Raw genomic sequence first — 27178 nt, forward strand, 5'->3', positions numbered from 1 at the left:
TCGGGGGGAAAAATGCAGAGTAATGCACACTTCTGCAAAGGCAACTTCCTGTTTTGACTGTGGCAGAGTGAGGGAGCTAAAGAGTGGCTGCATCCATGCAGAGTGATCGCTGGCATGCTGCTGATAACTTCAGTGAAAGAGATAAAAGCAGGTTTGAAGCAGAAGTTTCAAACATGAGGAAGTAATTTAAAACATGCAACGGAGAAGAGCTCTGTCATAGTAAACAGAGATTTAAAATAAAAACCCAGGAGACCTCATTTATGGGAATTTTTTCACTAAATAACTACATGCATAATGCACAATCAAACTACTGAAAAAAACAATTGTTAAATCAAATAAATGTATAAATGAACGATATCTGAAAGCAGCCACATTAGAATGCTGGAGCCTTTGATGCCGGCTCACACTGGGTTTCAAACGTAGCATGTGTATACTGCCACTCCTCATTTCTATGACGGTATAAATTGCAGAATTGTCATGACAAAAGGGCCAAAATTGCCGTATCTCTAAACCAACTATTGATAAACCGATCTATTCTTTAAGGATAGTTTTTGTATTGAAATGTCACATTCTGGCATATCCAAATGTCAACTCCCAAGGTTGCCTCGCCATCTGTCTAGCTTTAGCAGTGCTTTTGAAATAATAGCGATTTTTTTTTAAAAAAAGGTTAATATTGAAATAAATTTTTGCAATGGAGCTAAATCAAAGTCCAAAAGACTGTGTACAGAAGATGGCAAAAGGTTGCTCTGCTATAAACACCGCAAACGAACTGCCTTTCATTCATTTCATATGTCTTTGAGAAAATAGTTATTGATGTTTTTCAGCCTCGCAAAGACGAAATGTGACTGGCATTTGTAGGGGAGATGTAAAGGGCATTATAATATGATGGATGGGCCGGTTGAGATATAGCTGCAGATGCTGATAAGATAGCAGAACAGCAAAGCAGAGTGTCTACGTTTTCTCAGATCTAACATGTGACTGGAAAGGACTATGACAGGTGTCTCTGACAGCCCGGCACTGCCTGTCCTCAATGTCACCTATCAGCAGCACTATCTGATTAAAACTGGCCATCCACGGTCTCTCTTAGCCTTAGGTACAAGCCCTCGTTATTTCTCTCCCCGATCACCTGATCACACGTGCATGCAGGCTCTCTCTCACACACAGACACACACACATGATTGCTGAGAGGGACAGTAGTGGGGGCATACAGTACCTTGCGTGCTGACTGGGTTGGTGGTGGGTGTGGGGCTAGTAGTGGGAGCATCTAGATGAAAAGAATAAAAAAAATAAAGAACATGTATAAGAAATAAAGGAAGACAAGAGTAAAGAAATAGATAAAAGTCATTGAAGATGATAAGCTGTGCTGTAAAAATCATAACATGCACATGTTTTAGCTTCTGTGGTGAGTTCATTTTTAAGAGTCCATGCTAGCACAGCCGTGCTTTGAGCGGAATGCTAGCATCAGCATGCTAACAGGATCTCAGTGACAGTGCTGACATGCTGATGTTTAGCAGGTATAGTGCCAACCATTGTCAACATGTTAACATAGCATGTTAGTATGCTAACTTTTGCTAATTAGCACTAATTAGCTAATGGGAATTTAGTTTGTCATAAAGTATTGGACAAATTCTAATTTTATTTTTACCTGACGGTGGCGCTAGAGGGAAAGTTAAAGGATCACCAAGCGATTACGGCTCATCACGAGGAGGACATGAATGCGTGTGACAAATTTTATCAATTAGTTGACGAGATCTCAAATACCAGAAATGTTAACCTCTAGGTGGTGCTGCAGGAAATCAGGGGATCACCAAAGTCTTCAGGATTCATCATCTTTTGACCTGTTCTATGAGTGAAGTCAAGGAGTCAAAATTGCTGGAACCATGGGTATCTGCCATCCATCCAATAATTGATGAGATATTTCACTAAAAACCAAAAATGTCAACCTCTAGGTGGCGCTAGAGGAAAAGCCAAATGATCAACAAAGTCATTAGCTTATATCTTCTGAGAACCATTAATGTCTGTGCATACTGACACGGCCATCCATCCAACAGTTGTTAAGATACCTCAGTCTGGACAGACCATCCCTGGAGCCACACCCCCAACGTGGCTGAAAAACTGAGAAAATGACTCTCATATTTCACTGTGCGGGGTCTGCATTATTATATTATTTTTTTATACATTTTCTAATTAACTGTGAATAATAATGTCTGGCAATCATGGAAAGGTATTGCTATTTTCCACAGTCTCAATAATTAAGTCAAACTGCAAATTAAACCACTCTGGTGGTCTCCCGCTGCAGCACAGCAGAGCCCAGAGCAGCATCCTCCGCCCCACACTGTACTGATTAGGCCTGTCACTAACCCCCAAACAAAATAATCAGAAAGACAAAATAGAGGGCAATTCAGGTATGCAATGGTGCTAAGGAGGGCTGAAAGCTTCCTCATCAGGGGAATATATGCCTGGCTCTGGTGCAGGGGAAAGATAGCACGACCCCTTGCTGTGGGAGAGTCGCAGCAGGGGAAATTGGCTGGCTGTCTCCATGCCTTTACTGTCTGCACTCCATCAAAAGACAGCAGTGGGGGACCACACACTCCCCAACTAATGATAAAACATCAAGGACAGCATAATGTTGCCGCCGGGGATAGAGTGTATGGTGAAGGTGGTGTTGCTGGTGGTAGGGGGGTATCAGGGTATCAGGAAAAGATTCTCCTCTGACAGTATTTGAAGAGGGGGGTGGGCTAGATTTCTTTCCCTGTGACCGAAGGCAGTCTGATAGCTGAAATGTCAGTGTCTGGAAGGGGGAAATTGGCCATTCAGGGAAGAGGGTCTTCACAAAGGCCGGGATAGGATGTGGCACATATAATATCCAGGCGAACAAGAATTCTCCATGGGCAATTTCCAGGCTGGATGACTCCGGGCTCAGCATTATGAGGGCTGAAATATGAGTGTATTTTGGAGAGGCCATATTTTCAGGGAGCATTTGTACCAGTGAGGAATTTGATATGAGAAAATTTAACCATAAAGTGAAACAGTGTAGGAGAAATTGTTTATCTATGCCTGCTTAAACCTGCCTGCCAACACGACAGCAGGGAAGAGATTTTTGTTTCTTCTTTTTGTGTGAGGGGGGGCTATTTCTTTCCTCTTGCTTAAAAGTTACTTTTACGTGAAGTTTTTTGTCCAGGTGTTGTTGTAAAAACATGGGGTAATGTCTGTAAAAGAGGTTATTATAGCTTATATTTCGAAAAAAGAATCTACCAGCTGATGTGTTAAAAGTTGCTCCTCGCTATGTTGCACATTTTTATAAAATAAGTGTGATTCACAAGGACAGTTTCACAACAGCCTTTCATAAGAACAGCGAGACTCATGAGTCCTGTCTGCTCATGTTATGTCAAAACCCTTATAAACCCCAAATTCCCATTGGCTTGGGAATCTTTGACTTCTTGCCCATGGAAGATTTATAGGTCAAGAAGTCAACTGTGGGCTAAACCGTGGCGGTAAAAGGCAGCACTGTTCTCCTGCCAGCAGGCAGTATGTGTGAGTTATAGCACCAGGTAACCTCTGAGAGAGAAAGGCCTCTCTCTGGCCGACTCTCTCCCACACCGCACACCAGCCAGGGGGCACAATTCACAGCCTGCTACAGACACACCCGCGTGGAGAAGAGCCTGACAAAGCCTCTTTCTCAGCCTTTTCAACCGGCCACATACAATACAAGCGCCACAATAGGACTTGATTTGACGTGGATTTACATCGGCCTCACACCTGTCCGGGCTGTCGCACAGTGAAAGGTCATTAGTCTTTTTGAAATAGGAAGACCCCGAAGGACTAGCGCCGGTAGAGGGTGGCAGGAGGATGAAAGAAGAATTGATGGACAATCCAGCTTGGCTCTATCAATAATGCTCCCCAGCAAATATTTATTAGGACAAAAAACAACTCATTAAAATAAAGCTATTTGTTGCATGCAGTCGGTGAAGCAAAAGCATTTTTTGACAGATGTGTGATGGTTTTAACTGGAGCAAGAGCTCATAAATTACAAAACAAAACAGTAAAAAGGCCAGATAAGAGAAGAAAAGGCTAATTTTGGAGAGAAATATGAGATTGAAGTTAGTGGGCAGGACACAAGTAGTGCATTGGTTTGAGGTTGTGTGTTGCTGCCGGAAAGCCACACAAAAATAGCACAAGGTTATCATACTAAGACCCATCTATGTTGCGGAAACACACACTAATTAAGCCACTGCAGCAAGCATGATTAGTCTGGGACAACAAACCCTCACATGGACCACAACATGATTTTGTCTGGCATTAAATCCTCCAGAAAAGAGGAGTGGGAGTCGGAGACATAATTATACGTGGTTATGAGCACCTTTTTCCAATCTCCTGTGTGTCATTATAACCAGCTGAAGTCTTAGAGCTTCCAACGCTGGTACACCACAGGAGCGGTGTTTAATGGAAATTGGTAAAATATGTGGATAGGAAGTTACTAATTGAAGACATCATGGCCAAAGGCACAAAAATTGATTGCAAATATACTGTAGGTAGAAGGGACAGTAGTTTTTTTCTGAACCAGAGGACATTTGCTTTTGGTTCATTCATGCAAGTGTTAATGGGTGCAGCATGAAATGATACATGAATTTAACGGCAGTAGTCGCAGACATTGATCACAGGTTCTGATATGCCTGCAGGTGATTCAGTGAATTTTCTTTTCATTAGAATATTATAAAAAGATCCGTGTTTCGGTATACCAAGCACGCTTTTCCCAACTTGTTCATTAAAAAGCACTTTCTTAGAGAAAGCACAGCAAATCTAGTTTTCAAAGGAATCTTTACACAACAATTAAGAATTAAGTCGCGATAGCTTGAATAAGTCTGCCTTGAGTGAGCTATTTGCCGGCATATGCTGTCCTTTTGTTTGGGAGTGATCATTATGGGCCCATTGGGAACGAGCAGATGTCATCATCTGCCTGGCAGAGCACGATGATGAATAACCATGGCACTGCAGAGTTATGAGAGTCACAGGGAACCTATGTCACAGTGACAAAGTCACACGTGTCAGTTGGTGCAATAAAATGCATTTCTGAGAACATCAACCCATCAACAGAGCCGCTGAACATCAAACATAAGATGATGTGAAAATCTGTATGTTTCATTAACTGCGTGCTGGGAGATTTTTTTTTTCATACAATTGAATATATTTCTGCAACGAAGAGCTGGAATAGCAGTGCTTCTCCGAGTGCCTGAGAGATTTGGATTAGTGAGGTCCTACTGTGTTTGAAGCCCAGTTTATCAGACATTCCTAACCCCCCCAAAGTTATTCTTCCTGCAAATTCAAAACACCAACATCCAATACACCATTATGGAGGCAGGGATTTCAAAAGTTTTCAAAGTTTGCAGGTGTACAAATCCAGCGGAAAAGCTGCATTAGCTCTGCACTCCCTGTTCCCCTCCTTTAATTTCTCCTGCCTCTGACAGGTTTTCTGACGCCTCAGCCTCAGACCTCGTCCCTCCATTAAAATCCTATTCACTGCTAGCCCCACAATTGGTGAAATGGCGTTGACGTTAAAACCATTACAAATGCATTTATTCTCACAAATGCACATTTTCAGTAACTGTCATGAACATTTGCCAGCCGGTCAGCAACAAATATGTTGCCTTGCTGTTTTTTGACACACAATTCATGGCTGTCAACTCGACCTAAACAAGCAGATAATCAAAACAATATCACCATTCTGAAACCTGCAATTGGCTCTCTCACAAAATCCACAATGAGCCCGTGTTCAACAGCAGCTTTGGGCACATGTTAGCTTCAAGCATGAACCTTGGTTTCAGTGGTCAAATCTAACAATCTACATCAATTTGTGATGAATCTGATGTAATGATGTGCTGTTGACGGAGCTGTTCTGTCTCTTTCCAGTGGGGTGATGTTTCTAAGGTGTGCTAACAAATCAGACTGTTAAATTCAAATAACTTTCTCTGACCAGTATGGCTCCTCACATCTGGCAACAGCAAAAAAAAAAAAGTGTGCCAGTTTTGGTTATTCAGTGGGCTCTAAAAGTGATCGAAAGTGTGTATTCATTAAAGAAATTGACTTTACGGGCATGGCACAGTGAAATGAGAAGAACCAGGTATTTGCCAGATAAAGCCCCACAGATTGGATAACATGCAAGACTTATTGTAATAATTAGAATAAAAACGAATGAAATATGTCTTCCCACGTTATCTTTTTTACATTCAGATGCCCATCAGGAAAAATGTTTTAGGGTATAAATTATAAGGATAATGCTGAGATGCAGTAATTCTTCATATCCTAAAGATCCCCTCCAGACATGGTTAAAGAATTACATTCTTTTAAATTCTATCTACTCTCACTCATTAAAAAGAATCCCTATTCTGTGATTATAAAAATGTTCCTGTCTCCTACTTCACTGTCCATCCTCAGACAGTATGTGCACCGGAGGCTTCACGCTTCCACATCACAGCTTAAGTTGCGTACTGGATCACTATTGGCATCCAAAGTATTGTCATCATGCATGCACGTGCACGCCTAAAACTGAGATTGAAGGTGAGCACCAAGGATCTTTCCCTTTTCAGCAGGTGGACGTCAAAAAAAGCCTCCCAGTGTCAAACTCTACACATACATCATTCTGCACAGTGAAGGTCAAACATCTGAGTGACGGAACAATAAGCAAAACACATTCTTGAGTGGAGTGGGACTTAAACAGCCTCAGTTCATGCATTGTGGATTTGCCAGTATATAAATATTTCAGTCAGTTAGTTTGATGGACAGACAAGTCCTCATTTAACCTGACATCATGAAATGTTACTTTTCCTCACACTGACATTTATTTAACACAAAACCTTGAGACCAACAATGACTCAACCTGCACTGGATTAAGATTTCTTGGTAAAAATGCATCAATTTTAACATAGAAATGGCACTACAATAATAATATTTCTGAATGTCTTAAACATATTACTTGAGAATCAATACAGAAGATCCACCCTCATTTGTGCTGTCAGGTGTGGTCACTGGCAGGCGATGTTCTTGGCACACAGGCAGAAACAAATTGAAACTTGGGAGCGAAACACAAAATCCTCTTCTAAGCAGCAGGGAGCAAGCGCTCCAAGGAGAGAAAGCTAAACTCACCAACAATAGCTGCACCTGCTGCAAATTTATTTCCCCCTCGTCCTCATCACCCCTGCCAGCCACCGAAAATAGGAAATTAAGGTCCGAGGAGTGTGTACTTCACTGACGTCACGTTACATGATTTCTACATGATGAAGTCCTCCTCCTTTTCAGAACTTCAAACAGTTACCTCCTGCTGTTCCGCCTTGGGGACTCAGGTGCAAAGATGCCCGGTGCACCTTTAAACAGTGGAGTTGTTTGCAAAAAGAACTTTTTCAGATTACCTGCATGTGTAATTGCAGCCAAGTGGATTCATCCGCAATGGCCTCCTTTCTGTTACATATTTGTATTTTTTATTTTTTGCATATGTTCTATATTTGAGGCTTTTGGCTTCATTTTATGTACTATTAAGTGTTGTATTGTGGATTGTGATGTTGTAGGGGAATTAGGTCATTAAACCTTTGGGTTTAATGTTTGCACTCGTTAATATAGAAAGAGGCACCAACCGTCCTCAGCTCAGAAGGATTTTATTTATTCTTTTCTTTCAATGCTGATTTAATAATAATTAATGAATTAATGATAGATCAGTCTCATCATCTGAAGTGTAAGCTCTCAATACAGTGACCGTCTATTTCCAGCTCAAAAGGACACTGTCTGACAACGACTTAAATGAAAAGTGTTATTTATTTGACACAATAATGAGAATGGATATGAATAATGAATGATACGATGAATAATATGGATTATATGATGTAAAACAAACAACTGGATGAAGAAGCTATCAGGATGAATGACGCATGATTTTGGCGATAGTGAGAAGTAGTTTTGAAGAAAAACAAGGACGCGAATGTAGTGTTAATTTCTTTGAATTAATGACTAAGCAAGTCTAATAAGAATTGAGATTGTTGTAGCCTGCGACAACAACTCTTATTCAATGCAGCATGGAAAATGCCTACTTCTGTGCCAGAGGTGCTCTGATGATAGTCTGTCCTGAACTGACACAAAGGGGGGGACCCCAGGCTGTCGCTTGTGGCTCCGATCTGCTCTGCGGTCCAACGGGGAGAGCCAGTCGAACCGCGGTGTTGAGAGCCAATATTGGACAGAGACGCTACAGGAGATGGACCTTTGGTGTTGGTAACAGACAAGGAGTGGCTCTTTCGATGGCTATTTGACCCAGACCGATGGGTTGAGGCTGGCTGCAGGACTGCGGTTCAAAGAGGTTGACGACCGTATGGCAAAACTTCTCGGTTAATAATAAAGGTGAGAATACTTTCGATGGCCTGTTGAAAATATCTACAAAAATATTCTTCCATGATTGCCTTAATGGTTAAAGTAAAGAAGAGTTTGGCTTTAACTTTGCAAAAGTTATGGGGGGGGGGGTATACCCTCTGGCACTTCGGGGCGTGTCTGTGACAAACAGGCCTTTGCTCACATTAGAATGATTTACAGGTGAATGCTGTTATTTCATCCTAAAGAGAGAAAACATTAACTAACGATTGCGTGCGATGGACTCATCTGCTTCTCACTATGGTCGATCACAGAGTTTAAATGATCACTTGTCAATCACATTTCAACGTTGTTCACAGCATGTATGTTGGCACCAATATACATGCATCAGACACTTTTCGTTGATTAATGGCGACATTCTTCAATACTAATGCTAACTTTTATGATAACTAATTATAATTGTCTCATGTTGCGTATCTGAAACCTAACCGCTACTAGTCTCTATTCTGGCAGTATGGTTCCAGGTTAGACCTGGACAAAAACGCTTACAAAATTTAAGATCATGGTTGTGTGATTTTACAAGCCACAAACACAGGAAAAACATTGATACCAGACAAATCGTGAGTTTAGTGCTGTAGGAACATCCAAAGTTGAATCAAACATATTGTTTGCATTATTCTGATGTGGTAGAAAAGAAAGTACACAGACACACACAAAACGGTTTGCTACAGGAATGTCTGATTTACAACTTGTCAGTGTTATCCGGTTCTGGGGGCCTCTTGAGATCTGTTAATTGTCCATCCAGAGGGTTTTAACGCCTTCAACTGGTGTGGAGCAGGAAGAAAAGATAAGCATCTCCATGAAAACAGTTTAACTGATAGGTAACCCTTTGTAGTTGTAATGTCCTTTCTCGCCAGCTCTCCTGAAGGAATGCAGGGGGAAAGGTCAGTTGGAGGTCTGTTCTCCTACAATGTGTTGAAAATAAAATTACAAGAAGCTCGAACCAAGGGGAACAAACTGCCCGCTGCATTTAAAGTCAGGTCCAGGGAGAGGAGGTCCCTCTATTCCCCTTTACTGGTTGGCTGCAGAACACATTGAAATTCCACCCACTTCGATTTAAGTCAAGGACCAAAGCCCATCTTTACAGTAGATATATGAAGCTGAATTTCTGCTATGGGACCTACAAGACAATCTCAGTGGCTGCAGGTTTGACTCCCACCTGTGGCCTATTTGCTGCGTGTCGTCCTCTCCCTCTCTGCCCCCTTTCCTGTCATACTTTCAGCTGTCTCTCTCTATCATAAAGGCTGAAAAGCACCCCCCCCCCCCCCCCCCAAAAAAACAAAACAAAAACAAAAAAACATCTCTTGCCAAGAAAGCAAATTAGCTTTTTTCCAGCCATACTGTATCACATCCATCCAGCAAAATTGCCCTGTACTTGACCCTGAAAAATTATGTCATGGTTCCAATTTGGGCAATAAATGAATACTAAGCAGATTGTAAATACTGTAAGAGAACAATGCTGTAGTTTGTAAACTGGTAGGACAATCTGGCACACAGACCGCCATGATGCACATCACTACAAGTACAGCACATCAGTGTTTGTTTTGGTTGCAAATCAGCTGGTTAAGTGTAATCTCTGCATGAGGCTAGCAGCTCAAGGCTACATTAGCCGATACTGAGCTGTCAGCAGTCAAGATTCTTTTGCATCTATTTCAATCTTTTTTTGTTTTCAATTGTCTACAGATGTCTGATAGTGATATAGGAGTGCAATGCTCAGTGGTTTTCTTTGTAAAGTGGCTTTGGATGGGGAAGGCCTGACAATCAAGGGTAAACTGTTCTACAGAATGGCCTTGGAAAAGGTTGCCGAACCAGGCCAGGAGATCATACCAAAACAGGAAACACATTCTTTAATTGTACAAGCTGAACTGAAAAGATGTGAATTTGTGCGGCAGATATTGAAAAGAAATAAGTGTAATGTGATTGTACATGTGCCTCTGGGCTTCTTCTGCTGTATGATCGTACAGTGCAGTATATGGCAATAGAGCCATCTGATTCATTTTCTATTGCCCTGCGCAAATGTTGCTTCAAGTATTTAAATTTACCGTATTAAATCTCACTTCCTGGGTTCTAACATGCCAGTCCAAAGTCAACAGTCAACACTCTGGGTGGTTCAACTCATCATGCGTTAATAGTACAGCGGCAGCCCAAATACCAAATCCAAATTCTGAGCTCTGTATTTGTCAACTGCAGCCACCTTCTGCGATTTTGAGCTCCCTGTTCCTCTCAATAATGGCTTACATCCATATACGTTTGAAATGTGATTCTGTTTGTTGCACAAATGCTGTAGTAAATCCTTATAGTTCCAATACGTTCTCCTGACTGCCAAAGCTACTGTAGGCAGTTAAGTCTATAAACGTTCCTATATCAGCAAGACAGACTCGAATCTTGGTGTAAAAGAGTGATGGAGGCATTAAAACCTCAAGTGCAATGAAGCATTATACCTACCATATACATGGAGGGTGTAGTCGTCGAAGGCCTCTCCCACAGCGTTGGATGCCACGCAGCGATAGGTGCCGTTATAGGACTTGTTGAGGTTCTCAATGTAGAAGTCAGGCCCAGTGATCACGGCGTGAGATGGCACCTCCTCGTCTACCCTCAGCCAGTTGATCTGATGGGGACTGGAGAGCATAAATACCACACACATCACTCAGGCGCTGTCTATCCATGCTCGAAATCTGAAATGAAGGTCAAATCTGAGATTGTCTGAGGAGGGCCATCGGCGGGCCCTGTCTAATGATGTGTTTTATTCAGCATGCTAACAACTGGTAACATTTAAATGGTACAATGAAATGCAAAGGTTAAGGGGGTGCTTGGACTGCTAGAAAAGGGTTATGCAATGCAAAGTACATATATTTCATGGTGTTTTGTGGTGCTGAAGTGCGTCCATCTGCTTGAATACTCACTGTGGTTTTCCCTTTGCGACACATGTCAAATCTAGATTGTCACCCTCTCTTGTTAACCCTTCGGGATATGTCACCACAATCTTCACTTCTGGTTTATCTGAAAAGACAAGAGTATTCCCAGTGTCATCAATAATGACAAAACTGCCTTTTTCAAAGCAAAAGTTTAATGATTATTGGACTCTAAAATTGAGCGCTGAGAGAAACAGACTTGTAAATGAGAGCAAAACTGCCAGAAGTGAAACATAGAGCAGGATGAAATGATTATCCTATGTGCTCAGTAGACATTCAGTCAGTCTACAGTACCTTACAGCAAAATGATTTTTTTTTTCTTCTTATCAATGCTAGCCAAAGATTACCAAAATGTCAAGCGGTTCCAGTCAAGCTTTCTCTTTTTCCTTGAAAGGTCAGACAAAACTGTTGTCTACCGGAAAAAAATTAATATTCTACACAGACTACAAAAGGGTACCTTAACCTTTCTTTGACGTCTAACAGTGTAAGGCAGCCTGTATTACTTCTTCAATAAATGCACCATTTCAAGAACATCTAAACATCATTTGACACCAGAATAAAAGTTTTTTCTCCCTTTTGGTGACTGTATCTCTTGGGTCAAAGCACCAGTAGGCTAAGACTCCCTGCATCATAGATAACAGATAGGAAGCGATAAATGTACAATACAGCTATGATCTGATGGGCAGAGGATACATTGAGAGTTTACCGGGGACACATGTCACCTGAGCATCTTAAAGAGTAACTCCAGCTAGTCTAATGCTGCTTGTACACCTTGCACATCTACATCAGAGCTGGGTAGAGTCACAAGTACAGCAATTGACCTGACCCAGCTCTGTTGCTGGATACCTTTTGACTCACAGATGATATTTTTCTGCTTTCAAAATCTAATGTGGAGTTACTCTTTAAGGAGAATTACTTCAACCTGCCTTATTTTCTGTAAATGTGGTCACTCTGGCTCTATGGGTCATTCTAACTTTGCACTTGCTGCTGCTATAGTAGTTAGTTGGGAAATGAGGGTGTAGATCCCTTTGCAGGTAACTGTAAGAGCCATTTCAGGGGGCTACTCTCTGTGTTTACCTTTGGTCGAACTCAGAGAAGAGCATTTGAAATGACTCATATCATAAATGTTGTTTTTTTTCCCCTGAATGTCTACAATGGAGTTACAAAGTTAGCCTGACCCATGAGTCACACAAGCCGTATTTATAAAAAAAAAAAAACCCCAACAAACTCGACTGTTCAAAAGTTTGGAATCACCTGCCACAAAAGCTTGATTCAGTTCAGTCAGATGGCTGAGAGGACTACTCTATTTTTCTGAATGGGCTTTCATGCTTTTACATTGTAAAAAGACCTCTTTACAAATAGATGTTATTTTGCATGAGGGGTTTGCAACAAAATAATGTTTTGTACATGGGGAACAAAACGCCGTGCAATGGCTCAACCAGACTGTCAAATGAAAGGGCAGAATGAGACAAAGACACCTCTGAGCAGCAGTTGAATAAGAATATAAGAGATCACCAGTCATTGGCGAAAGAAACTGGGAAGCTTAGCATCAAAATCTGTAAAGATTTAAATTGGAACAGGTTCCTGTTTCAGTGTCAAGTGCACAATAATGGCTACAACAAGCTGTAATTAAACTTTAAAAGAGAAATGGAAGGTTAGTCTATGGTTACCACTATTGGATCACAGCAATTTGCATTTAAGGGGAAAAAATGATTACAGTATTCGCCTGTCATGCAACACTGTGAGGACATCAACTAAATGGAAGTTTAATTCATTCAACTATTCTTTTCTTGGGGCCAAATCTAAATAATATATATGGTGACTGAATTATATTGTCAGTGTTGGGATAATGCATCACAGAAGTAATGCATGACAATAATATCTTACTTTTTGCAGTAACAATACTTTTTGTTGTGCATCAACATTGTGACTGTGAATGTACTGTTGAAAAAAAAGCTTGAAGTGTAAATAGATGCTTCAGGTCAGGGTTACGCCTGTGAGACACAAGTAGGAAAAATGCACCCGTTGAAGCATGTCGGCAAAATTCCTGTTGAAAGCAATCACACGGTAAGCTAACATTGCTGATTAGTGATTGTGTTATTATCACAAACCATAATTAAAGATAATATATAGCGAAATATAATACCAGTTGTATTTCTGCAGTTGTTTTGATGAAAGTAATGTATGTAAAGCGTTACATTTTGAAAAGTAACCATCATTATTAAACTCTTTCATTTTGCAATGTACACATAATCACATAGATCCTTGCTGGCTTATTAGTTTAATACGGGTAATATTTTCAACAATGCACAATGCAGAAATGTTGCATGTAGTGTAATGTTTCTGAATATTATTATTATTATTTTTACCTTCAAAAGCTGGGATTTTTATTATTAATGGGTGGTACCTTTGAATCTATAATACGCATATGACACCAACAACATGACATGCAGTTCAGGCCACTACTCGACCAAGCAAAAAGAGATCTCTGGAACTGTCATGGGGCCTTGGTCTAGTCTAGGCTTCAAAAAGTATGGCTTGAGGTCACTCACATAGCACTTCCAAGTGTCTTTGAGCCAGGAGGTCCTTAGCAGCTGGGTGGTCAATGATGCAGTCCACTGGCACTCCATCATCCTCTTTGGTGACAGAAAATCTTACCCGGCTGGTGACAGTAAACATCCTGTCATACGTCTCCTCAACTGTTGCCTCACCTAGAAAAACATCCCAAACATGAGCGGGGGAAAAAAGTTAATAACTCAAGAACATATGTCAAATCCTGTAGCAGCACCAACCTGGAGTGACTGTAATGAGTCAGAGATATTAAGTGCACATCACCTGTCAAAGTGGAGCGCTTTCAAATTCCATTTACATTTAATTTATGATTCGGTGATATGGTGCCCGGACAGGACTGTAGAGGATTCAGACGGGCCCGGGGCCTTCAATTCTGATGAGAGCAGCGAGGAGTGGCTGGGTCATATAAGCCTGATAATGAATGCTTCTGCAGCTGGAGGGTTGAGCATTGTTGGGGCTAACCCTGCAGTAATCTGCTGCCCACAAGGCCCTAGGCTGTCAGAGGGGCATTCATTTAGAGAGCATTACAATGCCACAGGGGCATCGCATTAGCTGCAGTGCTGAGTGTGATGGTTTACTCGCACTTAATGAAGTGAAGAAATAATTACAGCCCCACTCTGACCTGCAGCACACTTCCATTTCAGCCTTGTCACAGGGGAACTTGGCTGGACTCAGGGAGGGCAAAACACTGTTGTTCCACAGTTGATGATCACCCATACACACATATGTGGCCTCTTGATGGATATTAACCCCGTGTAACACACACCCACCCACCCAAGACCTGCCTACATAAAATTTAAAGTACTGGGATTGGTAAGTGGTCAGTGTGCTTGAGGGCATTACATCTGACCACTCTGCCAACTGCGGTGAAAGAGCAGGCTGTTTGAAAAGCACACTCACCGTTAGCAAAGAGTAAGTAATAATGGTAACATAATGAAAATAACAGCAAGGATTAAAAGAGTGAGAGTGTGCGATGAGAAAGCCTAGAAAATAAATGACTTTCATTTAGAAATTGTGATAATTTTGCTGTTTTGCTGCAGAATGAATCAGATGAGACACAGTACTGACCGGCAAACAAACAGTTCATTAATTAACACTTAAATATGTGCAACGCCAATATGAGCAAAGACATTACAGGATGTAGAACATCAACGTACTATAGGCATGAAAAATGTATAATACATCTCTTTCCCCCTGTGAGCCTTTAACTACAATCTACATCGAAGTGATTTGACTTCACTCTAAAAAGCTCTGCAAGCATTAATGTGACGCACAGCAAATTAGTTAATCCCAGCCATCCTTAGTTAAAGTGCTACGATCAGCAGAAACACTCACAGAACAATCCCGCCGTGTTCCTCGCCAAATAACAACAGGTTTTTCACGTTAAGAGTTCCATTGTCCTCACGCAATCACAACGACTAGGTCACATTTGTAAGGTCAGCGAGGGCGTTTCCAAAGAGTTGGGTGAAGTGGAGTATGAATTGGAGGGGTGTGATGATGAGTCATTATCCTCTCAGCTAGTCACAATAATTGTCTCATACTAATCACAGTGCTGCATTACTAAAAGGGCTCAGGAAAAGATGGCAGAGAGCAAACGTGATTGGAAGAAACGTTGAAATCATTGTCACAATACTAATATAGATAGTTACCATACGTGGCCATGACATAAGATGAGTCGCTTCCTATAAATATTTCGTGGTCCCTCAGAGTCAAAGTTTAAAGCTTAAATATTTAGTCTTGTTAAGGAGGATTATGGGAAGGCCCACACCCAACATCACACAAGCCATTTTTGAGCAGTCTACTGTTCACAGTTTCACAGTATCTTCCAGTCAGAACTGCAGAGGAGCTGTGCAGCGTGAGGGCAGAGGGGGTATGTACAGTATGTGACTTTCAAAGCTTTGTGGAGTCGCTGAAATGTTGTCCCTGCATAATGTACAGTCGCTTAAATTTGCACAATGAAAGCAGAATTAAAAATTCATGACATGGATTAGATTTTGTTAAGTTTCTGGTGACATGACTGCACTCCCCTCCAAGTCTGCTGCTGCTGATGTTCAAAAAAACAGAGCCGCCTCTGTGCAATGTCAAAGAGGCAGTTTTCACCAGAATAGCTCCATCGCTTCATGAACTACCTTGTCTTCATGAAAGTCCCATGATGTTGTGCCTCTCATTCGACCTCTGCATTATGCAAAATACCTCATGGACAAGCAAAACACATTTCAAGGTCAAGAAAACAGCATTGCTTGCAGTCGTCTTTCATGAAAAAAAAAGTCCTTAATTTGACTTCTAGTATCAATTATTTTTGGTCATGATTCTTCTTACAAAGTAATTTGAATATGAAAAACAGTTGGCAAACTTCTGAAAGTTCTGAGTCATGTTTTGAAGATCAGTCTCATACAGACAGAGCCATTATCATTGTACAGACTAACCAACGCTTGTCAATTATCAGTGTCATCCAAACCCAGATGAGGAAAACAACTGTGGATCAGGTCGTGGAAGGACTCCAATTTGAATGCAGAGGCGATTTGAGTGTTGCAGCAGAGATGTCAAATCAAACGCTCTTGTGAGCATCAACCACTGATCAATCCCAGCGCAATCAAGCATAGCCTCTTCTCAGGGTGACATTTTCTTTCAGTCAGTTTCTAACCCGAGTCTTATGCCTGCCAACACGCTGAAAAGCAGCCACTCATCAGGCTCTTTGAACGTGGCTTCGACAGCGGTGGTGTAGCACTGGTATAATCATTCGTAAAGCAGGCAACAATTATGATTATGCAGATGTTAAACTCGCTCCACATGCTACACCTGTATGTACCAGTATACATACAGTGTCATTAGACAAGTAAATTGGAATTAACCAGGCAGCCTTCATAGAGCGTTTACAGACTGTAATGAATGGCTTTATTAAAGTTAATAAGGCACCCTTTACAGATCAAGATACAAAGCATTAATAAGAACAACACTGGGGTTGCCAGGTTGTGGAAAATTATGATGAATTAAAGAATTGGTGCATCATGCTGGAGGTGAATTTCCCCCAACCTGGCAACCTAAAAGTTTCTCTTACTGTCTCATTTTTAAAGCCTTAGTAAATGATTTATCAACTATTAAGATGAATTGCAGCTTATGAAATGTTTATGAAATGTTCTGTATTAGAAAAGTGGAGCCAAGATTACTTTTAAAAATCAGACCTCACTGACTTATTTACATGTTACAAAAGCAGCTTTTATAATACAATAAAATGTTCTAAAGTTACAGTCGCTAATATGATGTTTCTGCAGCTTTCAACCATATCCCACAAGCATTTCACTGAATGGGAGAGAGGTCAGGAAGCTCTATTCACTGAAGAAGAGGACAAAATGAGCCCCCAAGGTCAAGAGTTAAATCATGCTCAAGCTCTTACAATATTCACACATGTAGAAATACGAGTAAAAAGTGAATACAGTCTTAATTTGATCTTTTAGAGAATCCCAAAATTGTATTTTACTGAATATTGATTGTTGCCATAATGCATGATCTTTCCAAGCTGAATTTGAGACTTACACAAAAATTTATGTAAAAAGCATGATATTTTAGGCTGTTTTCCAGCAAATAAAAAAATAAAAATCTCTAATTGAGTTTTTAAAAATACAAGGTCTTCTTACTTTTTCAAAATTCCGATTAAATCTCCTGCATGCAGTCCCACATAATCGCATACAAATTTCAAAACACACAATCTAAATCCATCTCTCTGATCTCCTCCTGTACTTTAGCAGCCGTAGCAGGCGAGCATCGGGCTCCACTACATTTAAATAATATTGCAGCTGTCGTTTATGCTAACAAGCATTTTGCCACCTTGTGTGTTGAGTCTCTGTCAGGCTGGAGCCCCGTCAGTCCCCGACCTGCCAGCATGATAAATGGCTGCAAAACCAATTCGGCCAGTTTGAAAATGTGTTTAAATTAGCCATCAGATTTCCTCCTTGCCATTACGACTGTCTTGAAGGCACACAGACGTAAGACAAACATGATCACAGAGATTTTGTAAAACCCAGTGTGATGTGCCCCTTTTAATCTCAATACGTGCAGGAGCTAATGAATTGTTTAGTACGTCCATAATGAGTAGTGATTTGTGTTTCCTGGGGTACAGGAGGACACGACTCTCTGACTCTCTTTATGTATCCACTGCCACTATGGATTAGCCTCGCTCAGTATGTCAGTGGCATTTCGCTGATCCGACCATCCCGTTGTCTCTCCCTCCCCAACACAACACTCGACAACTCACGAACAGAAATTGACTTCGACTCCTGTAGGGAACACTGGCGGCACAGATGGCATTTAGCTTCAGATTCGCTCTTGTCTAAATATTTCATCTCTCAACAAGCCAAATGAATCCTCTCCATTCTAATACATATATAATTTGACAACAAGCCCAGAGATATCCACTCTGTGTAAATACGATATGACTAAAATGAATATCCCCCTTGCTGTACAATAAGTATGTAATGAATAATTGATGACCCCTAATCATAACTGAGAGGTAATAAGGATTTTTCCACCACACCAGATTATATACCCCTCTCAGCAGCAGCCTACAGCTGGCCGAAGGCACTGAGAAGAAGATCAAATGCGCAGATATGAGTTCATAACCATGTTTACCCTGTATAGATGGTTGAAAGTAAATAGAAAACATTTGACCCAGCCCGTCTTAAAAATACACAATTCCACCAGCATCAACTAAATTAAACATTCAAGCTATTTTAAACCTAAACAAGCATCTCTGACATGAAAACTACAAGGCAGGCTGTTTGGTAAAAATACATGTGAAACATAGCATGAGGCTGGTGTGCAGCTCCTGCAGATGTGAACGCGTAGTGTGATTACTGCATGCTGCTGTGAGCAAGCAGCCCAGGAGGACAGAGGAAGAAAGAAAGCACTGCTCTCCTCAAGCTGCATGTGCCCACCATGATTATCCTCCCTGGTCTTTCCCATCCATGTTAGTAACATACTTTAATGAGTACAGCCCACATTAATGTTTTAGAGCCAAACTACATTTTGTTACACAAAGGAAGCACCTCTAGACAATAGAACTTGTAGGGAAGTGGACAGGGCTCGAGCATGTGAAGCAAACTGGGGGAGGCTGTTATTCTACTGACCTGTCAGTTCTTCCTCCCCTTTCATCCATCTGATGGAGGCAGCTGGCTTGCTGCCCATGGCTGTGCAGGTGAGCTCCGTCTCGTTCCCCTCGCTGACCACATCCTCGCGGCTCTCGATGATTGGGCTGCCTGGTGGGACTGACCCACAGCAACGGCGATGATCAGAAAGACACCAGCATGGCAACATTTACACACACACACACACACTTAATAATAAGGCTAGAGATAAATACACAGCCATACACTTCTTCTGAGTTTGAGAAGCATTTCTTTAGTTTACTTTTTTAGTAAAATCCTGCATAGTGTGCTTATAACAGAGAAAATATCATCAATTAATAACCCACAGTTACTTCATGCATTCATTTATATGGCACAGAAGCACGTGGGATCCAGTTACGTAAAGCTTTTTCAGGACCTCGTGTTTGATCAGCCTTTCTGAAAGCAGAACAGCACCTGTTCATACTCACTTTTAGCAAATAAGTAAAAAGTGAATAATACAAGTATATCATTTGCTAATTAGTATATGGCTTTTATCCAGTCTGTATTCAAGAGCGCGGTCTTTCAATTTGAGAGCATGACTCATTGATTTCGCGTTCAGATTTTGCAATGCTTTCCCTCAAAACCCTGCCCTCCCACTCAAATAGCCCCTGCTCGCGCTTAGATTTGCTCTGCTCCTGCTCAGACCGTACGCTTGCACTCAAATATATTGTCGCCTGCACAGCTTCAGCTCTTCTCCTCGCCCTCGGCTGCTTCTGTGTCCGCCAGTGAAATGTCTGCTCTCAGGTTTCTCCACTGTGCTCCGAGTTTTCCTGCAATAATCCTGCCAAAATTCACCAACCAATAGAATTCCAGGTATAGGGTTGATTCCTGCTTCTTTGTGGGTGTGTTCACTTTAAGTCTTACAGCGCCTCCTATAGGTGGTTACCTTTTAACCAGGTTCACTCCCGCCCTCTAAGACTTAGGGTACGGTCACACATGAGTTCAGCTTTGGTTCAACTTCAGTTACTCATGAGATGCCGCTGTAGCGTCATTTATATCAGAACTGCATTTCTTTGTTGAAAGAAGAGCAGATAACGGCACCGAAGGCTTTTTACAGCTACGTCATGCGATTTATTGATCTGATTGGTTGAAGTTAGCCCGCGATAGATGTTGATAGGCAGATGGTTCATCCAATCATCTGCCAAGCACTTTTTGAAAATGCCTGCCCTTTTCCAAACAGTTTCTGTGGATGACCTCTCAGATGGTTCTGTGTAACAAACCATCTGGTGAATCAGGTTCAAGTGGCAGACCAACAGACTGCTAATCACTTAAACTCAAAGCCACTTAATCATTTCTTACAGATAAGCAAAAGGAAATCATGATACATCCACTAATCCATGCATCAAATCATCACGAGTCATGCCTTAGTTATGCATTACTGAAACATGTTTTGTGCTGTTATACCCTGAAATTCTTTTCCAAACTTATATAAGTATAGTGATTACACCCTATGGTTACATGGGCATACACAAAATAGGATGGGTCCCCTGCCCCTTGCATTAGTCATCGCCCAAAACTTGCTGAACTCCAGTTACTTGAAAGCAAAAAGTCAGCGGGGTGTTTATTTCAAGGACTCTTCAATGCAACCCTTGGTTCAGAAATACTGCAGCTAGGTTTCAATTGTACAACTAGAGTAATTACTTTAAAGTGCTTTTAATTCCTTTCAATCCCCCAGGATGTCTGCATGTATAATAAAGCTTAACTAGAGTAATTTCACTCCAAAGCATCAAAGTGTGGCACAGCTGACTCTCAATAGGGAATCGTTCGGAGCAGCCAAGTCAACATTCACCGGGATTCACAGAGTCAACACAGCTGCCAAAACCAACGTGGTCTGAGCCATCAGTTTCAGCATCTGCTCCTTTTCGTTATGCTGTTGAGCTCTGCGAGACCCTAATTGGCTGACATTTTGTTTCAGTAAAGATAAAAGGATCAAAGATTACTATTATTCCGTATTCGCTATCTATAACAGAGCGAAATACAATGAAAGTGTGTGTGTGTGCATGTGTGAGGAGGGGTGTGACGTGTGTGAGGTTCACACATGCACCCTCACACCTACCCAGGACAGTGATGTCTGCGTAGGCTTCCTGAGGAGGATCTGTGTAGAGCTGGCACACATAGCGTCCCTCATCGGAGAGTGACACATTGGACAGAGACACCCGCAGTTCGTTGTCAGAGAAATTCACCAGCTGGAACCGGCTGTCCTTCAGAGCTGTGGGGATACATGTGAGACAGAGACAGTGAGGATACAGAGTACAGGGACACAAACGTGAGACATGGAGGGGAGAGGGGAAAATGGGAAGCAGAGAGGGGTGAGAATGAGAGAGGGGATGGAGGAAGACAAAGGAGACACGAGGAGAAAATGAGACAGAGACAGGAGGGGAGCAGAGGGGAGAGAGTGCTGCCCTTTTGCGGGCTTTCTCCTTAATTGAGTAAAAGAAAAGTGAGTTTCAAAATGATTCATACAAGTTGATTTATAAAGTAGCTTTACAGTCCACAGAGCACTCGCAAAGACAGGAAAGTGTGAAGAGTGCTCATGAGGACTCCTAACAAGCTAGGAACTCTTAAAATGGGCTGCTGCTGGTCATGGATGGATGCATCAAACTCACATATTCCAGAAAAATGAGAGGCATTCAAACATACATAATGAATCAAATCACAGCGCAGACGTAGAGAGCTTGGGATGTCTGAAACTCAAAAATCAAAAGTAGTCATGAATCTGTATACTAATGCAGGTATAGATTGACTTAATTTTCTTTTAATGTCATCAAACTAGGTTAGCAATCTCCCTGAGAGTTTTTACTCTGCTTTTCATTTGGGTCAGCCCTCATCCCTGAGCACTCTTTTACATAAACAGCTTTGGTTGATTTGATCGGGAGCCCTTTTGATGTTTTGACCTGCCTTCTTTATCAAGTCCTCTCTGCATCTGTCAAGCTAACGAACTCTATTCAGCCCCTGTTTAAAGCGCGGGGAGTTTGTTATTCCCTTCAGGCTCTACACTTAGCATCATGATCATTACCCAAGGTCTCGGGGCAGTGTCAACATGAAACCTCATCCCCCGATATAATTTGAGAGCTCTTTGCAAGTCTCTGCTCAAAGGGAAACAATGACACTGATGCACTTTGAGAGCCAAAGCACCTGCTAGGGAGGGAAACCCTTCACTTCTGAGACGCTGAATATAGTTTATGCGATCCAGTTTCATAACCTGCTGACGGCTTGCATAAGAGCATGGAGGATGCACGGTATCTAGTATTTATTAGTCAGTGTTTAGGCATATATTCACCAAAATATGTCCATGTATTAGGGAGACAACCAAAGATATTTTAATTACAGATTAATCTGCTGATTATTTTCCCAGCTCATCGAATAAAATACCCTCTCACAGTTTCTCAGGGCCCCATTGACATATTCAAGCTTCCCTGTCCAAAACCGCCAGATTTTCAGTTTAGTCTTATAGAAAACCAACAAAACCACAAAATATTTGCATCTGAGAAGTTGAAGCCAGTAAATCTTTGGCAGTTTTTGCTTAAAAAAAACCCAGCAAGGTGATTAATGGATTGGTAAAACTGTCCTTGATCAATTTTCTCCAAGTCAAGTAGTCAATTAATCAACTAATTGTTTTAGCTTGTGTTGTAATAATGCCTCCTTGATGCTCCCGTGGAAGAAATGTATATCACCATATTTTAATGAAACATTTTTTTAAGCATCTATAATCAATATTTTGATATTAACTATTCAATAGATATAATCACATGACTTTTATGGTCATTGTTTTGTTTTGTTGGGTGATAATTTAACTGCTTTAGCTGACCACTCTCATTGTGTCACGGAGTTAGCGACAATAAACACAGCTGAGACGTAGCAGCTTAAAGTCGTTTTCACACATGCACCGCTACCCTGAACTTTTCCAGACAAGCTGTGCATGTGAATACAAATGTTTGAATCAGTTGAACTGGACATTAGGCTACCCTGCCAATCCCTGAGTACAGAGTCTGTGTGATGTCCGATTGAGCCCATTAGTGAACAGAGCAGGTCACTGTCTGGTCATTGTTCACAACGAGGATGCGTTGATTGAGTGGCTGCTTCGTACTCTTTTCCGCTTGCCTGTATGTTGCTTTCCTTTGTTGAAATTGCGGATACATCCAAATACATGTAGTACTGACATCAATGCAGAAACAGTCATCATCATGGATGAGTCTTCCTCCTTTTGTATGTTCTACCCAAGCGCCACCATTCTCCTGAACCAAAAAGGATAAAGTCCAGACCTGATCCCTAGTCCAGAATCCAGAGTTCATACGAAACGAGAGCTTAAGAGTCAACTATTTCCCTCAAGAGTTGGTGGAGGCCAAAAACAGAGCTAAACAATAATGAATATGTGTCCTCTGGGTGTGTACTATACAGGAGCAAGTGGTGACTAACAAATGAATCTAAAAGGTGGTCAGCGTTCTGCTCACAGCACAAAAATGTGTTCATCTAGTGTGCATATATTTAGGCAGATGAGTAACTGTTTAAACTTGCCACTATTTGAATACATTGTACGTGACAACATTGACATGAATTCAAGCTGCACAGCTGCACTCTTTTTACTTCATTCATGAAGAAATGCTAGAAATTTAGAACAGTTCTTTCACATGAAATATTTCTGAATTCGAGTTGCTGTACTTCCTGTTCTTACTGGTATAAAGAAGGTCAGGCTAATTTCCAACTTCAAACGCAACCAAATACATGATTGGTACATGCATGTCATGTGATGACAGTTGTGGGGTTGTTTGCTTGTATTGCCCATAGCACATACACAGCCATACTGAAGCAGACGAGTTGACTGTTAAACTTTAAGTAAATAACATCTAAAGACGTCTCATTCCCAAAGTTTAACTTTGATGTTATAGATGTGCGTGTTACAGAGAAATACTTCAGATTTGAAGCCAGGTTTCCAGCAGCTTTTAAACCTACAGGGAGTACATATTTGATACTAAAAGGAAAGTCTTTCGACAGAGGATCACTTTAAACATTAAACCTTTGTAACACGAAATCGGACAACTCCTGAGGAAAGATGCAGTGAATAAATAATGGTGCGATGTTGCATCACCATCCATAGAGGTCCACCTGTGCTGATAAAAGCTCATCTTTCCCATTTCAGATGACAACTCTGCCAAATTGCATGTCATTTCACATATATCTGGCAGAATAAACGGCTCATTGCAACAAGGCCCGCTCATCCTCTATACCTATGACATAATTCATCTTTATTTGTTGCAATAGAGATTTGTTTATTCGGCCTTCACTTGTACTGTAAAAGCTGTTATTATTTTGTTATTTGTGTGCGTATCTGTGTGTGTGTGTTTCTGTGGCTGCTGCTTCGCCTGTAGCCGCTGTTCTTGTACCTCCTTGTGTGTCTCTATGTCACTGCTGTTTACTTTCTCGTATACAAAGATCTGCCACTGTGTCGAGCGGCCCTGTTGACAGGTAACAATGCCACTGAGTGGGGGGGGGGTCCCCGCAGAACCAGGAGTCCTTTAGGAGCAGAGCCTAGAATAGCGCTACCATGGGGTTCACTAGACCCCATAACGAGGAGCACAAAAATACAGCCCGCTAACACTTTAGCCACCTGTCAGAAATGTGACATATATTCCGATCTAATTGCAGATAAACAAAAGCCTTTTGTGTTTTGCTGCTGACAATGGAGCAACACTGACTAAAGCAGAGAAAATGAGGTGTTTAGAGGCCCACGTGGAGCAGATTAATAAAGAATAAAGAGAAAAAGCTGGAGTTGTAGAGTTCCCAAAACTGGGGTTTGAGGCGGCTGTGGCTCAGGAGGTACAGCGGTCATCCACCCATCAGAAGGTAGGTGGCTCAGCGGTTCAATCCCTGGCCTCGGCAGCCTACATATCGAAGTACCCTTGGGATAAGATACTGAACCCCGAATTGCCCCTGATGCTGAGCCATTGGTGTTTGAGTGTGTGTGAATGGATGATGCTCATAATGAACAGGTAGCTAAGTCGCCGTACAAATGTGCATGTTAATGGTTGAATGCAGACTTGTTGTAAAAGCACTAGAAAAAGCTTTATGCAAACACAGTTCATTTAACATTTAAGAGCTAATTACTTATTGTTGCTGTTATAAACTGACATGATGCCAGTCTCTATCTACTCCATGGGTGTCAGAATAAATATTTTCATGTTGTAGAGCACAACATGACCTATGTCTGATATGAATCCATTCTTCTCAGGCAGCTTTGGGTATTTTTTACAAACATGACGAAGATGTGTACTCAAACTCCCTTGATGCTCTTAGCGAGCGAGGAAATGGAACGCGCGTCTCGCTACCTCGACTTGTGAAATAACAGCTGGGATGCAATATAGACTGAAATGAAGGGTGTTTCTCGTTCACCTTGAATCTTGGCTCAGATCCCAGATACAAACAAGTAAAAAAGCAGAGACAAAAACTCAGCTCAGAGTAGAAGTAGCCCATATGCTCATGCATAATCATAATGTTCAATACCCTAATCTAAGAGATTATCGTAAAATCGAACAGTGACAAGGACACAGAAGTATTCCCATTATGGTAGCACTGTGTATTATCTCATATTAATCTTGCTGCATTCTGCACTTAATGACTTTTGTAAAAGAGCCAAAAAGTCAAGGACAGATGGAATCACGTTCTCATGGAGAATCTAACGTAAAGCTGGAGGTGATTTTGTTGTGATATCTGTTACCTTCACTGGAATGTCAAAACACGAGAGATTCCTTTCGTACGGGATGCCCTGAAATGTGAAACTGAAGCAAAAACGCACACCTCTGGGGGAAAAAAATAAAAAATGCAGCAACTCATCTCGTGCAACACTATCTCACAGATGTAGTGAAATTAGCAAACACTCTGAGGGAAGAGGTGCGGTGGATACGAGGATGTGAAGAATATGCTCTGCAAACCACAAATTGGATTTTAAACAGCAAATAAATTCCGGTCACATATTTCCCACATGACACGTAAGTTTAGACAGAAAGCTTTGGTTAAGGTTTGGATCCGGTTTAGACAATTTAAATGATTTTGATCCTGATTTGAGTAAATGAAGCTTTAAGATTTCAAACTTACACTAAAAGAAAATCCTAATTATATTTGTTGCATTGTTAAGATTATGCATGTACAAAAGTCTTATTAGTAGTTAGCTTTGTTTAAACTTAATTTTTGGAAAATGTGAAAGCCCTAAAGCACAACTACAGTAAGTTTAATGACATTTCACATGAATGAATGAATGCAGTTATGATGGATCTGGAGCAACGTCCACAACCACAAAACAGAACTTTAATCTGAAGCTGAATTTTCCTCTTGTGCATCATGTTTGGATATTTCAAACTTCACATGACTGCAGGACACACGGTTGACAAAGTGGCAGTGATACTTACGCCTAACGTCTTTGAAGTAGATGGTCTGTCTGTTGGGGTTGAGCAACTGGATGACGGAGTCGTCATTGTTCTTCACTCTGCAGCTGATGGTGGCCATTTCGCCCTCGATCACAGACACATTGTCAGTCGCCAGGTTCTGACCTTCAACTTCACAACACAGACAGAAAACACAGATGGGAAAAATTACATGTCAGATAGGAGACGGGATCTTTAGAGCCTATCAAATATTTATGTTTCAGACGACAGGAACAGTATGTAAACACATGCGCAGTGTAAAGATATGTGAATAGGCCACGTAGATTGTCTGTTTGCAGCCATGTCTAATCCTTTTAATATAAGAGCCATGTGCAATGTTTGTCACTATTGATCTCCCCCAGCTCAGAGTGGGCCCTGTGAGTCAGTGCCAGATGGGCTGTAAGCTCTGCTGCCCACGAAGGTAGGGAGAGAGGAGAGGGTAGGAAGAAAAAGAGACAAAGAAAGAGTGTAAGAAAGTGGCGAGTAGTAGATATGGGCAGGGTGGTGGAAGGGAGGAAGAGAGGGGGAGTTAAACAGAGAAAGAGAGAGAGAGACGAGCCGGGCTGGATGCTGTTTATGGCTGAGCTTTATCAGAGCCCTCCATCTGAGGTTCCATGTGACCAATGTGCGCTCAGTGTGCTCAGCTGTTCTGTTCTGTATCTCGAGGAATAAAAGTGCTGTAAGCATCTGAGTCACTCTCTGTACACTGGCA

General features: G+C 41.4%; 1 protein-coding gene across 2 annotated transcripts in view; it reads right to left on the reverse strand.

The window, feature by feature from the left end:
- Positions 1-27178, reverse strand: part of cadm1b (cell adhesion molecule 1b) — a 139905-nt gene that overhangs the window by 12841 nt on the left and 99886 nt on the right. Inside the window, exons 3-9 of one of the 2 annotated variants that reach the window (XM_070969942.1) lie at positions 26452-26598; positions 21108-21260; positions 19013-19150; positions 13871-14029; positions 11310-11406; positions 10852-11024; positions 1214-1264 (exon numbers count right to left, since the gene is read on the reverse strand). In XM_070969942.1, the coding sequence (XP_070826043.1) occupies positions 1214-1264; positions 10852-11024; positions 11310-11406; positions 13871-14029; positions 19013-19150; positions 21108-21260; positions 26452-26598 (918 nt within the window). The remainder of the gene's footprint in view (positions 1-1213; positions 1265-10851; positions 11025-11309; positions 11407-13870; positions 14030-19012; positions 19151-21107; positions 21261-26451; positions 26599-27178) is intronic. The other variant, XM_070969943.1, reaches the window with a different exon arrangement.

The sequence above is a fragment of the Chaetodon trifascialis genome, chromosome 9, assembly GCF_039877785.1.
Source record: "Chaetodon trifascialis isolate fChaTrf1 chromosome 9, fChaTrf1.hap1, whole genome shotgun sequence".
In the NCBI taxonomy this organism is placed as follows: domain Eukaryota; kingdom Metazoa; phylum Chordata; class Actinopteri; order Chaetodontiformes; family Chaetodontidae; genus Chaetodon; species Chaetodon trifascialis.